Source organism: Artemia sp. Qi Xiang Cuo, chromosome 5, assembly GCF_049724085.1.
Source record: "Artemia sp. Qi Xiang Cuo chromosome 5, ASM4972408v1, whole genome shotgun sequence".
Taxonomy (NCBI): domain Eukaryota; kingdom Metazoa; phylum Arthropoda; class Branchiopoda; order Anostraca; family Artemiidae; genus Artemia; species Artemia sp. Qi Xiang Cuo.
Genome location: NC_142798.1, coordinates 48,331,920 through 48,346,516, shown reverse-complemented (window position 1 = coordinate 48,346,516; position 14,597 = coordinate 48,331,920). Strand labels below are relative to the sequence as shown.

The 14,597-nt window shown below is 35.1% G+C and overlaps 1 protein-coding gene across 1 annotated transcript in view; it reads left to right on the top strand.

The window, feature by feature from the left end:
* Nucleotides 1–14,597, top strand: part of Marf (Mitochondrial assembly regulatory factor) — a 52,325-nt gene that overhangs the window by 20,858 nt on the left and 16,870 nt on the right. The window contains exons 5-8 of the mRNA XM_089089655.1: nt 5,281–5,511; nt 6,172–6,279; nt 11,719–11,875; nt 13,137–13,278. Coding sequence (XP_088945781.1) covers nt 5,281–5,511; nt 6,172–6,279; nt 11,719–11,875; nt 13,137–13,278 — 638 coding nt within the window. The remainder of the gene's footprint in view (nt 1–5,280; nt 5,512–6,171; nt 6,280–11,718; nt 11,876–13,136; nt 13,279–14,597) is intronic.

Genomic DNA, 14,597 nt, shown 5'->3' with positions numbered 1-14,597 from the left:
TTTTGCATTTACTAAGACCTGTGTCAAGCTGAATAATTTAATCGATGGGATCTGTGTGAATGGATACGATGGGTTATTAATTGGTGATTTGAATTGTAATATAAGTTCAACGTCTCCCCGATCCGAAACCCTCTCAAATAGCTTTACCCTCGGCTTTCGGATTGTGAATAAAGATCTGCTATATACATATATTCATACTACTGGTTCTCGTTTTAACCTTGACCATTTTGTCTGCTCAGCCGATCTATCGACATCTAGCGTTCACGTTGTCGAAGAAGAGAGGGACTGTGACCACCTGCCCTTATCGTTGCATGTTTTTATTTCTGCTAATTTGGTGATTAACTCTCCTCGTGTAAATAATTCCAAGTGGTTTAAAAATCGTAATTGGAATCGTGCGAATTGGCCTTTATATCTGGCTATTCTAGCCTCCCTGTTACAAAGTATTAAAGTACCGTACAACCTATTATGTTGCAGTGTTTTTTCATCAAATGCTCGAGTCCAATTAAACACGTATTATTATGGCATTGTAGATTGCATCAAGAAGGCCGAAGAAGTCGTGGTTCATAGTGAAATGGTTCGTTGGCTTACTCGTAAACCTATGTGGAATATTGACCCTGGGCTAAAGAAAATTAAAAATCAAGCAAAATTGTGGCTCCGAATTTGGATTGCCTGTGGGCGCCCGTTTAGTGGTAATGTTTGATATAAAACGGAACACTAAAATTGCTTTCAAGCGTCAAATACGATCTGTGCGGGAATCTGGTGCCGAATTTCCGAAAAGTTCCAATGAATGGAAGTGCGTTGTTAATTCTTCGAGACTTGATGATTCACATGTTGAAAATATACCGCAACGATCCTGGATTCAGCATTATTCGGGTTTATTTTCCGTAGTAAGTTATGCTGTTCACACTCGATTCTTTTGTCTCGTTGTTTACCCCCTAAAGTTTCACAACAAAATGTCATTTCCGTTTCTGTTGACTCCATTATGGCGTTGCTTAAGCGACTGAAATATCAGTCCTCTGATATAGATGGTATTTGCACTTTTCGTTTGAATCCACATTCAAAAGAGTTGCTATCTCATTTACAGCTTTTGTTTCAAATGTGTCTTTGTAATTCCGTTGTTTTTGATAGTTTCCTTGGTGGCACGGTTACTTCGATTTTGAAGCGATGTAAAGATCCTAATAAGGGTGATTCGTATAGGCCTATAACTGTCGCGTGTAATATTAGGAAGTTATTTGAACATATTTTATTACCTCATGTTATTGATTTAGTTAACTCTGATGCAAATCAATTTGGGTTTAAAAAATGAATTGGTTGCCAACCTGCGCATCGAGCCCTTTCAGTTCTTTTAAGAGATGCTAGCTTTAAGGGGCAAGTTCGGCATATATGTGCACTTGATGTGTCCAAAGCGTTCGTCAGTGTTGTTCATTCACAGGCCCTTTATTCTTTATATGAGCTAGGGACAAACGTCTCTGTTCGTTTGGTTTTAAAATTTTGGTATCTTAATTCTTTTGTAAGATTGAAATCAAATGGTCAGATTTTCGGGATATACCTGTTCGCCGTGAAGTTAGACAGGGAGGGGTTCTTTCTCCATATATTTTCCGTGCTTCTTTATCTAGTGTTTTTTCGCAGATATCCTCTACGTGTTTTTTTGGAAGTGTCTTACCTTGGATACGCCGACGATCTGCTACTCATAGTCGGTTGAAAGTTGGGTTAGCACAGAGTGTTAATAAGGTCCGTTCTTCTCTTGAAAAAATGGTTTATTCCTAAATATTGCCAAATGTGAATATTTGTCGTTTAATGATATGTTTTGTACGGGTGATTTAAATTACCGTCTTTTTGTTATTCCCCGGGTGATCTGAATCTAATCCGCATTTATTATTTCCGGTACTGCAAGTTTCTTCTTTATGTGCCACGTTCCTTCCGTAATAGAAAAATAATCGCTCGATTTGGTGCTACTGATATTATGCGTACTCTGCACAATCATCAACATGTAATTACTTCTGATGCGTGCTTAAGGCTGGGCCCTCATCATTGCCTCATCCGGCTGCTTAGTGCTGTTTGATATTTTTGTTTACCATAGTTATTTATTTGTCATTTTTGTAGTAAAAATTTTCTTTCTTTCTTTTCTTCATTATTCCACTATTTTTTCATTGCAAGTGGGTTATAAATAAATCATCATCATCATCAGATCTAGTCTGCACAAAGCAGGCCTAGGTCAGCTTGGAAAATCCTGGCTGGTTAAGTGGGTTAGTTGACCTTAGGCAGGTAGACCTACAGAATTAAAGTACCTGAAACGACATATTTTATAGTATCTGAAACGATAAACATACAGCAGTTTATGATCAGACAAAGTCACTAAACGCTAAATGGCGCTGGTGATTTTCGTTTCGACACTACCGCCTTCTTCCTCTTTTAAAAGTTCCCTATACTCTTGTGCCTGTTTTGCCTTATTATCGAAATTAACTAATTGAAGATTGACGCATAGATTATTCAAACTAAGAGGGTATTAGGCTTTTTTTTTCGTTTTTATATCAAGAAAATACTGCCATGTAATATTCGTGGGCTATCAATGACAAATTTAGCATGGTTAATTTCATTCAAGAGTTGAGTAAGTATTCTTGAATCCATTAAAAAAAAACTCGAATGTACATACAATTACACAATTCGTCAACTTATTCAGTATCCTCTACAATTGATCCGCAAAAAGCTTAAATATTAAAGCAAAGCAGTCGGGCTTGGAGTTTATAATAGCTGCTCATTTTCAAACAGTTCGTGGTAACGAACTGTAAGTAAGGAGCGACCCGGCTCAATGGTAACCGAAACTCTAGAAAACGGAATTTCGATACCAATAGGTGCATCAAAAGAATCAAATTTTAATGTTGATTTCAAATATATAAGTTTCTTCAAGTTTAGTGCTACCCATCAAAAGTTACGCGAAAGTTTATGAGAAAGTTTGACTTTCTCACAACTCTATTTTTTTAAACAATGAAAAACTTTAGCGTAAAGAGCGAGGCGTTGAGGAGGGGACAGCCCCTTTCATATACGGAATAATTTCTGCTCGTTTTAAGTTTCAACCTCGTTCCTTACTTTCAGTTAAAAAAACTTGTTTTTTTTTATTTAATTATGTAAAAGATGCAACTATAAGGTGGCGATTTACTCGAATTTTCACGAGCAGTAGTTTCAACATTGTTTCAATTAGGTATAGATTCCCTCATGCTTTTCTTTTACAATGTCGCTTTGACTCTAGAATCTTTTTTCTTTGTCAGAAAAATGGACTGAAAGAAATGCCTTAACATAAAATTAGGGTATAAGACACAGATATTGAAAGCTCAAATATGAACTAAGGAGGTGTGAAGTGGAGGATAAAATTGCCGAGGATCTGGAAGATGCAGCTAGACGGCATAATAGTAAAATATTTTACTGGCACGTTAACAGATTGAGAGGGAGTAGTCAATCCGGACTTGTCCCAGTTAAAGATAGGAATGGGGTCGCAATTAGCGATAAAGAAAAAACTAAAGAGAGTTGAGCCAAACATTTTGAGAACTTTCTTAACCAAGATAGAGCTGCTGGAAAAAATATAGAGGAAACTGAAAAAGTTTGTGATACCTTGGATGTGAAGAAAGATTTGTTTTAAGAGGAGGAATTAGCAACAGCACTAAAAGGATTAAGGAATAATAAGGCTCCAGGTGCTAATAGGGTGGTAAATGAGTTTCTTAAATATGGTGGCTCCGAGGTTAGAAATAAGTTATTAAAGATTATGAATATGATTTTTGAAAAAGGGGAAGTACCTAACGATTTTAGGAAAACCTTAATTAAGCCACTTTATAAGAAAGGTGATTAAAGGGAGTGTGGTAATTATCGAGGCATTAGTCTGGTCTCTGGTAGTAAATTACTTAGTAATATGATACATTTTAGACTGAGAGATGCAACAGACATCGTTTTAAGAGAAGAATATTACAGATTTAGAATAAATAGAGGCTGTGTTGACGAGCTTTTCACCCTTAGGCTAATAATTGATAAATGACTGAATTGTCAAACACCTGTGGTCCTCAGTTCTATAGAATATGAGCAAGTGATCGATTCTGTTGATAGAAGATCCCCCTTTATATGGATTATTTTGATGGACTTTGTTTTAAGGAGCACAGGAAAGGCAATGGGAGACCACGGAATCAAATGGGGAGGAAAAAGTCCCCTGGACTTGGATTATGCTGATGATTTAAGCATCCTAGATGAAAGTGTGAGCAAAATGAATGAAGTTTTAGAGGTTTTGCGAGTTCAGGGTGCTAGAATAGCTTTGAAAATTAATGTTCGAAAGACTAAGTCACTAAGGCTAGGAATAAGTGAAGATGAAAAGGTGACGTTGGGTAATGGAAAGAATGATCAGGTGGGCAGCTTCACTTACCTTGGTAGTATTATTAGTAAAGATTGTGGGAGTAGTGAAGATGTTAGAAATAGAATAGCCAAGGCTCAGGGTGCTTGTTCACAGTTAAAAAAAGTCTGGAAGAATAGGAAGATAAGTCTGCAAACCAAGATTAGAATATTAGAAGATACAGTGATGACAGTGGCCAAATGTGGCTCTGAAGCATGGACGCTCCGAAAAGCGGATGAAGATTTTCTAGATGTTTTCCAGAGAAATTGCTTAAGGATTGTTCTGGGTACCCGGCTGACTGACCGTAGTTCAAACAATAGGCTATACGAAAAATGCGGTTCAATACCGCTCTCTAGAGGTATAATGAAAGAAAGGTTGAGGTGGTTGGGGCACGTTGTGCGGATGAAGGATGACAGACTGCCGAAGATTGTTCTTTTCGGCCAACCATCTAGGGCTAAACGAAAAGCAGGTCGTCCCCGTCTGGGGTGGGAGGACGTCATAAAGAAAGATTTAAAGGAAATGGGAACTTCGTGGGCGGGTGAAAAAAGGGAGGCTTTGAAAAGATTGGGATAGAGGAGAATCGTGCGTAGTTGTGTTGACCTTAGGTGGCTTGGTGCTGCGATGAGTTGTTAGTAGTAGTAGTAAATAATAGCGTAGTTATTCTTAAGGCTATTTTGAAACTTAGTTTGTCAATTTCAAATTTATTCCCTGAGATGCGGTTAAAATGGCTGGTTTTATTGTATCCGACGTTTGACTTAGCTTTGAGTATGTTGTTGGCTTTGTCCGAGGACGCCATAATGCATTGCAATTACTCTAATTGAGTAATTGCATTATTTAATTGCATAGAGTAATTGCATTGCAATTACTCTATTGATGTTACCTTATTTACAAATACTCTATTTCGCTTTCAGTCAGTGGCACAGTTGGCACATGCTTTATGCACAGAGAAAATTGGGTGTTCTGCTTTGATGCGTGTTGTGTGGCCTAAAGACAAATGCCCTTTGCTTCGAGACGATGTAGTTTTTGTGGATTCGCCTGGAATTGACGTGTCGCCCAATCTGGATGAATGGATTGACAAACATTGCGTGGATGCTGATGTTTTTGTACTGGTTGCAAACGCAGAGTCTACCCTAATGCTCACGGTAAGTATTTTTTTTTTTAATTTAAAGCTCCTATTTGTAAAAGCAGGTCCTGTTAATTTTGTCTCAGGATTGGTCTTTTTTATCGCCAGTTCTTCGAGCTACATACATGCTATAAGTTTTGCCAATAAGAAAATCCAGTCTGGAATAGACATGTAGGCTGGGGAAAATTTGTCATGCTTCATCGTTTGAATGCTTAAATAACTGTGTACATTTAGGTTTAGAGCTTTATTTATTATTTTATTTTACCTGTTTTTAAGTACACTGAACGAAAAGCTTTAGCTTTCACAAGACGCAGTTTTTTAACTTTTTCGTGCCATTCACAAGGCCTAGCTTTGCTCGTTTCTGAAGAGAACTCTGTTTTTGGGCTGAGAAACTCTGAACTATGCATATAATATTGATTTTGAGCATATGGTAAGTACAAGTCTATTATACATAGTCTATGACGCTATGAACTGCCATTATACTATTGCTGATTCATGTGTGTCGTGAACTTACCCAATATTTAAGCTCTTTCACCAAAAGGATTTTTTTTTTTTTTTGATTTGTCCAATTGAAAGAGATCATTAGAGTATTAAAGGATTCTTTTATGCATAACGCGCGCTTTTTCAGGGTAAGAAGTCTGATGGTCCACCTGTGTTACTTAATTCTGTTTCTTTTCAGGAGAAGAATTTTTTCCATAAGGTATCATCACGGCTATCTAAACCTAATATTTTCATACTGAATAATCGATGGGATGCATCTGCAAACGAACCTGAGTACTTGGAAGAGGTAAGAGAAATTGGAATTCTTGGTCTACTCAAATAATCAGTTACACGGTAATAGTTCAATTCTGATCTGATTGAAATAGATAAATAATTTATTTGCAGACAATCCCAAGGGTCCATGGTTACAAAATGATCAACACATAAAAATCAAACTAAAAAACACCAGATAAAAACAAATATAACATATACAACCCACAAAATCTATTGAACACTGTATAAATTCTCTCTGTAGTTGTCCTAAAATTCTCTAGTTGTCCTAAAATATCTTATACTTTGTAGTTTCAGCAAAGGTAATATTTGCAAATATTTACTTCAGAGAGCTAGAATCTTAACTATTTTAGCTCTCTGCTAGTATTTATAAGGTACACGCAGTAGATCTTCATTAGCATCGCTGCACTACACGTTAAATAATATTTCAACACTTCACGGTTAACATACGTCAAGGATATCATCTCCAACCAGTAGCTTTCGACTTCTTTTCGAGAGTACCCCGCCGTCTCTTTTCCCTAGATTTCCCTCGGAATATTGATCTTCACTTCGGATAGATTTACCCCCCTTCTTTTAAGCCCTCAATATGATATGGTGTACATGGATACTACTACTCCTAATGTTTGGAGTCGAAAGTCCATGGTACCCCCTTCTGGTCACCCTACTTCTAGACAAATTGATCTTGAGCCTACCAATAGTACCCCCATCCCTGCTAAATCTGATAAACCCCAGCCAGTCCTAGAAATTGTCCATAGACCTCCTTACCCTCAAACTCCTTTTTCAAATCGTTTGCCAAATAAAACGGGTTTCTGCTACTCATAGCAGTAAACATAAGAATAATAAATTACATTACCATTTCTCTAGGTTGTTATTAAATAATGCAGAAAGCCTTAATTTTGAAAAATTTATTGAGCTTGAAATTACTCCAAATAAGCTAGCATCAGATTTAATTTGTATAACCGAGGTTCAGTCCCAAAACCTGGTTACTCTGAAGATGGCTTATTCTAATGAGTTTACTAAACTTTGCCCACATGATCTTTACCTTGGTAAAATGGGTGTGTTGGGTAATGGTTTTTTGTCGTGATAATTTGTCGCAAAGGGAAGTAAATGTTCCAGGAATAAATGAGTATGATAAAATAATTCGGGTTAAATGTAAACCAAAAGTTATACCACGCCCATTAACTAAAATCATTGTTGGTTGTTTTTATTATTCTCCCGGCCAAAAATCGGAGCAGGGTAAAGATTTCTTGGAAAAACTTCATGCATCGCTTGACTACCTCCAATCTAAACACCCAAATGCTAGGATCCTACTTATCGGTGGCGGAAATGAATTAAATAAAAGTCATCTTTGTCGGGAAGCTAATTTAAAGCAAATTGTTTATATCCCAACAATAAAAGATGGTACTTCCCTTGACATTATTTGTACAAACATGCATGAATTCTATCAAAGATCCAATTCCCTCCCCCTCCCCCACTTGGTGGCAGTTACCATTTCACACTTTCGCTAAACCCGATACAAGATCATATCCGCAAGTACAGATTTGATGAAGTTAGGTATCGACCAATTACTGATAGGGGTCTCCTCAATTTTGTAGCATGGCTTTCAGAAGAGGAATGAGAAGATATATTCGCTGCCGACGAATCGAAAAAAAAGCCGAACTTTTCCAGAAAAAAAAACTTATCAATAATTATCTACTCCATTTTCAAGAGGTCAAAAACAAAAGATGTTCTAATGATAAGCCGTATATAAATGATGCAATAAAAAATTTAATCCGACAAAAATTAAGACTATTTCGCCAAGGAAAAACTGAAGAAGCTAACCTACTAAGGAAATCTATAAAAAAAAACAGATTCAGAAAGGTCCAGCCCAGTATTACCATAATAAAGTAAGTGAACTCTTTAAAGCACGACCGAAGCAGTGGTATAATACAGTCAAGAAAATTATCAAAAATTTTGACTTTAATCCTGACGTTCCCCCTGAAACTACAGCTAATTCACTAAATAGACACCTTGCCGCTATTGTACAAACCCTCCCTGCTCTCTCATGTAATATTCCCTCCCCCCAGCACCAGACCAGTATATCCCTGTAGTACAGCCTGTTGATGTTGAGGCGAAAATACGTTAACTAAAGAGAACTTCATTATGCCCCCTTGATATTCCAATTGATTTAGAAGAAGCATTTCCTGATAATTTATCAAAACCTTTATCAAATATTTTTAATACAATAACTACAACTGGTTTATTCCCTAAGAGCTGTGGAAAAGGATACATTATACCCATACAGAAGAAAGGTGTTAGTTTAGATTGATATGGAGTCCAACCAAATTACCCTAACACCAATATTCTCTAAACTGTATGAGAGCTTTGCAGCAGATGGGCTTAAAAAAATAATCCTTGAACTTATCGATGAACAGCAATCCGGAAACATGAAAGTTCTATCAACGACACATTACCTGATCAGTCTCCTCGATACTGTATATAAATTACTTGACGAGTCAGATAGCTGGCTCAATCTCCTTTTAATTGACCTCCAAAAAGCTTTAATCTGGTTAGTCATAATGTTTTAGTTGAAAAATTGCTGAATGAACTTAAAGTACCCCATTTTCTAGTCAATATTATTGCATCTTTTCTGTCATATAGAAGTCAAGTTGTTAAGTGCATAAATGTTTATTCTGATTCACTCCCTATTTCTTTTGGAGTTCCGCAGGGTACGCTAATAGGTCCTTTACTATTTTTGGTAATGATTAACAATCTTGCTAATAAATCAGCCGATCGATGGAAGTTTGTCGATGACAGGTCGTTGCTCGAAAAGTGCAGAAGAAATATTAAGAGTAGTGCAACGGAAATTCTCGTTGACGTTGTAAGTGAAGCAGCCCAGTCAAAAATGAAGTGAATTTCCATAAATCTAATATTATGACCTTTAGTTTTCTCAAATAAAAGCCATCATTTACAACCCCAATACCTAATGAAATAGTCACAACAAAAAATAAACTCTTAGGGGTCACACTGACTAGCGATTTGAAATGGGAGGCCCTTATTTGCTCTATTGTTAAACAGGCTAGTGCATCTCTGTCTCTCCTTAAGCTATTTGCAAAATTTTCATGCCCAAAAGCACATATCCTCCGCCTGTATATATCTTTTATCTGTCCACAGCTTGAGTATGCTTGCCCGGTGTGACATTTTGGCCTTACGGTGGAACAGTCCGATAGGCTGGAAATTATCCAGAAGAGAGCCCTGAGAATCATTTACGGTCAGGGCAAAGTGCCATACATTCTCCTCCTCCAAGAATTCTGCCTCCCTACCTTGGCAGCCCGACGTGTTACTCTTTGTTCCAATCTCGGAAATAATTTGCGTCGTAACCCAAGCTTTCAATGTATACTCCCAGCCCCTTATTGCCCTCCAAAGCCCCATTTACCCCAATCAAAAGCACAAAAAATCTCGGTTTTAAATCCTATTAATGCAAGGACTGAGCGTTATAGAAAGAGCTTTATGCCAGCGTTTGTTGAAATCATAAATAAAGGAAAATCGTAATGTATCATGTTAATGTCTCATGTGTATTGTCAATGTGTTAGTTTTTTTTTTCATTTTTATTTGACAGGCCAGTTGGATTCACTGCTGTATGTTTTTATAGTGTACTTATGTTTTTACTTATGCCCTCATTTTTATTCATTTTACTTATATTATTTACTTTTAGTTATTTTACTTACATTTTACTTATGTAAAAATTTATTTTAAATGACAATTTATCATCTAATGGCAAAATTTTGTTCGTCATTTTTGCATAAATAATTCTATTTTTTGTGAATTCTATATATATATATATATATATATATATATATATATATATATATATATATATATATATATATATATATATATACAAAGTAACATTTACGAAAAATTAAGAGAGAAACACGGATTTAATTTAAACAAAGCAGTGACAATGAAATAAAATAAAACAACAACAAAACAATTAACTAATAGAAAAATATCCGAATATTTCAACTCCACATCAGGGAGCTTTTACCAAAGGGAAAAAAGGACAAAGAGAGAAAAAAAGTTAAATCATCTAAAGAAAAAAGTGATGAACAAATACTCTCTTTAATTTATTCCTTTCGTTTAGTTTAGACGAATCTCCCCTCCCTTACTAAATTAAAAATTTTCCGTACATGTATGTTTAAATTATGTAAAGCCTGTAGAGCTGGTAAGACAGGTCACCTCTTTAAATAGTGTGAAGAATAAAGTTTAGACCAAAAGACACTCATTGTTTAGCAGGTCAAATTAAAAACATTGTTGTACATGCATATGTAAGTGTCTTAATCCCAGAATGTTAGACTGCGTCCAATACATATATGCAACATGTAGTGATTCAAAAGACTGATTTTCTACTAGTTTTTTTTCGTGTTTTAACAGCCTAACCGAGAGATAATAGAGGTGAGCACGAGTCTTAACTTAGCACATACGATGCATGGCAATGAAAGTGCTTTAAATTGCTTTTTTATTGACTTAGAGGTTTTAATTCCATCAGTGTTCTTTGTTAATGAAATTTAGCATGGATAAGAGACCATCCCAAAAGGTTTTTGTAAACATTCCAATGAGCTTTTGTTGCGACACTTTACTTGGCTAATGCCTACTAAACCCACTGTGATGTTAAGATATATATATATATATATATATATATATATATATATATATATATATATATATATATATATATATATATATAAAATTCCAGATTTTTGCAGATAGGAGCTTGGAACCTCTACAGTAGGGTTCTCTGATACGCTGAATCTGATGGTGTGATTTTCATCGATATCGCTTGAATTTTAGGGGTTGTTCCCCCTTTTTTTTGAAAATCATGAAAATTTCCTCAGGCTCGTAACTGTTGATGGGTAAGACTAAAATTATTGAGACTTATTTATTTGAAATCGGTATAAAAAGGCGATTCTTTTGATATAGCTATCGGTACTAAAATTTCACTTTTTAAATTTTTGGTTACTATTGAGCCGGGTCGGCTACCACGAACTGTTTGATAAAGTATAGCAAGCTGTCATAGACCAGCACTCCACTTTAAGACAGAGAAAAGGGAAGAGGACTTAGTAGTCTTGAGTGAAAAGCCCATAAGTTTAAACAGAAGAAGAAGATTATTCGGAAATCTCGTGTATTTTCCATCGATCTTTACGAAACAATTCTGGCGTGCTTATTAGCTCGGTCGTTAAAATTATGTTGCATTCTCTTTTAACTTTGTAATTTTATGTTTTATCCACGAGGGCTTGCATTAATTATATATAGATGTTGTATGCTTAGATTCTTGGCTACAGTGCTATTCTCTCTTTCTCTTCATTCTTCTCTCTCTACTATGTATATACACGTACATAAAATAAACAAGTTCAGTAGTAAGCATCACCTGAAACTGCTAGTGTTTGGTAATATTGTCTTCCTTTCTTTTCTCAAGGTTAAAAAGCAGCACTTGCAACGAAGTGTTGATTTTTTGGTGAATGAACTCAAAGTCATTTCATCAAAAGAAGAAGCAGAGAATCGAGTTTTTTTTGTGTCTGCAAAAGAAGTGCTACAAGCCAGATTGAATGAGCAGAAAAAAGTGCCCATACATTGTAAGCATAAATTTACATAGTAATAGAATATAGGCCTAAGTTTTTTTTTCTGAAAGAGTAATGGAATCAAAGTTTCTAATATCAGTTAGTACTTCAAAAGGAATTTGCATTTATCCCTTACCAACTAAACCTGAGGCCAAGTGAGATCGACAATATATTTTTATTGTAGTAACGGCTTTATCGGCTTGTGAATTCTGCATTTTATAGAGTTAACAATATAGATAGGGTTATTTCTTGTGTTTCGGGGCAAAGTAATTTAGTATTACTATGTATAGCATGGTTTGTTTTAGAAGTAACAATATTTACCGTGTGCCAGGCAATAAAGAATAAAGTTAGTTTTATGAACAATGGATTTGAGACTTTTTGTCCAGGGTTGGGTCTTTTTTCTTTTTTTTCCCTTTTTTTGAAGTAAAATTCTTCTTGGGGCATAACATTTATAAGTTTGAGGGGTTGAAAACTATCGTTTAAGTGATTGCGAAGAAATAAACCAAAGTGTTACTCCCTCAACACTTATGTCGGTAAAATCGACCAAAGGCTGCTGTAGTATTTTATGTTGCTTGAGCAAAATAAATCTAGATTCTAATATCATTTGGGGTTAAGTAATGTAAGGTCTTTGATCTGTCAAAAAGTGGCTGTTAAAAATATATACAGTCAATGGGATTAAAGGAAACATGATTGTATAATTGGTTTACCGCGATAATTTAATCGAATTATTGTCGAAGTATAAAATTATAAACATTTGAACTGAATTTTACATTTTTGTCAGATTTTAATCTTCTTGTTGTATTCAGTGACCAAAAATTTATGTTAATATTTCAGTAGTGGACAGTGGCAACTATCTATTCGTTTTCAACAAATCTGTAGACTTATCCTCGTAAAATTAAAAATTCCGCCATTTTTTTTTTTTTTTACCGGCGGAATTTTCTTATTCCTCTAATTAGATCGATTTCTTTTTGAAACTTGCCAGTTAAATAACAGTTGTGTTTTTGTTGCAGGCATTCGACTTCAAAACCTTTATTGTCAATGATAAAAAACCAGATAAATGTAATGCGGTGCTTATTAAAAAGATGGCAAGTGTGAGCTTTGGAAAATGGAAATATTAAAAGAATGAAACAACTCAACAATAAAAACAAATTATACTGTTAAATATACTGTAGCTGTTCTGTAATGATTCTTAAGAAATCATAGTTTCTAGAGTTTAAATGTTTGTGATCATGGATGTATACAAGTCGCTTAATTGTCTCATTTTCTTTCCCCAAAGCGGGCATTGCAATGACGGAAGGATTTTTTGGACGATTACACGAATTTGAAAATTTTGAGAAACAATTCGAGGAATGTATATCAAGGTCTGCTGTCCGAACCAAATTTGACCATCACACATCCCGTGGGAAACTTATTGTTAGGTAAAGCCTATTTTACTTGTATTTTTGTTCTTATATTTCGCTAATGCTTATAAACAAGCTGCTAAAAAGCTCATTTCCTGATTCTGACTGACTTGAAACTGGTGAGACTTGTTATGACTAATAAGGCTTGAAACTGAAGCTGGTCCTTGCATACAAATAATGCGAGTTCTGTCTGTTGGTTTCGAAGATAATTTGGTAAATCACATTGACCCGAAAAAGAAGACAAAGAAGAAAAAAGAGTTTGGAGCAAAATCTTGACGCTACCTGTGCTTAGTGTACTGTTTGGGGCATTAAGAGCCATGCTAATGCGCCATATGTCGCATTTTTTTCACATTACTATTTTCGTTGTAGGTGCTTTTTTCTCCAATCAGTTGTTTCGTGTTGAATTGTATTACCTTTTTATTTATAAAACTCATGAGTCTTAATGTTGCAACATTGCTAAGGTGAAAATGAATTTGTTGGACACTTTTCTTGACTTATACCGGAAATTTAGTCAGTGGATATAGGTTAGCTTTAAAAAAGAAAAACCCGAGGCCACCCCGATAATCTGCCCGCTATATACTATTTTGTTGTTGATTTGGAGAGTTAAAAAGAATACAGCGTGTCCTTGACTTTTATTGTATTTGGATCTATTTATCTGTTTGTGTCAAAATTATGTCAATTTTCTACAGTCTTTGGATTCAGACGATTCGTCTTACCTTTGGTAAATACATCGTGTTTTTTTAATTAAATAACTTATTGAGAAAAATGGGCATCATCTATAGCAATAACCTATTATTTATTATGAAAAATATTATGCTGTGAAGGATCCTTTGGCTATCAATTCTCTTGTTGAATCTTTTTATCGCAAAAGAGTTACCACTCTTTTGACTTCAATAAAAATTGACCATGTGAAAGAACATTTTATTTTTACCTTGCAATACAATCAAAGCAATGCATTATATTCTTATTTATTTATGTATAACACAAGAAATGAACACTAGAAATGAAACTGCAGAGTAGTGTAAAATAAACAAAAAAAATCATTACAAAATATGAAATATTTTTACGAAACAATAGTCATCCATATCAATAATCAACTAAACAATAAACAACAATATCAATAATCGTTACGAAAAAAAAAAAATCAATTTTACCAACCTGACGATGGAAAAGCAAGCTAGGTGATTAGTAATAGAAACAACATTATTAATATTCTTAATCATATTGGATGCCGCACTGGCCAGTCACGTGCAAGCATTAATGACAACACAACCTGATGCAATTTTTCTATCTTAAAACAGCCGGTTAAATACGTCAGATTTTTACAGCATCTAAAG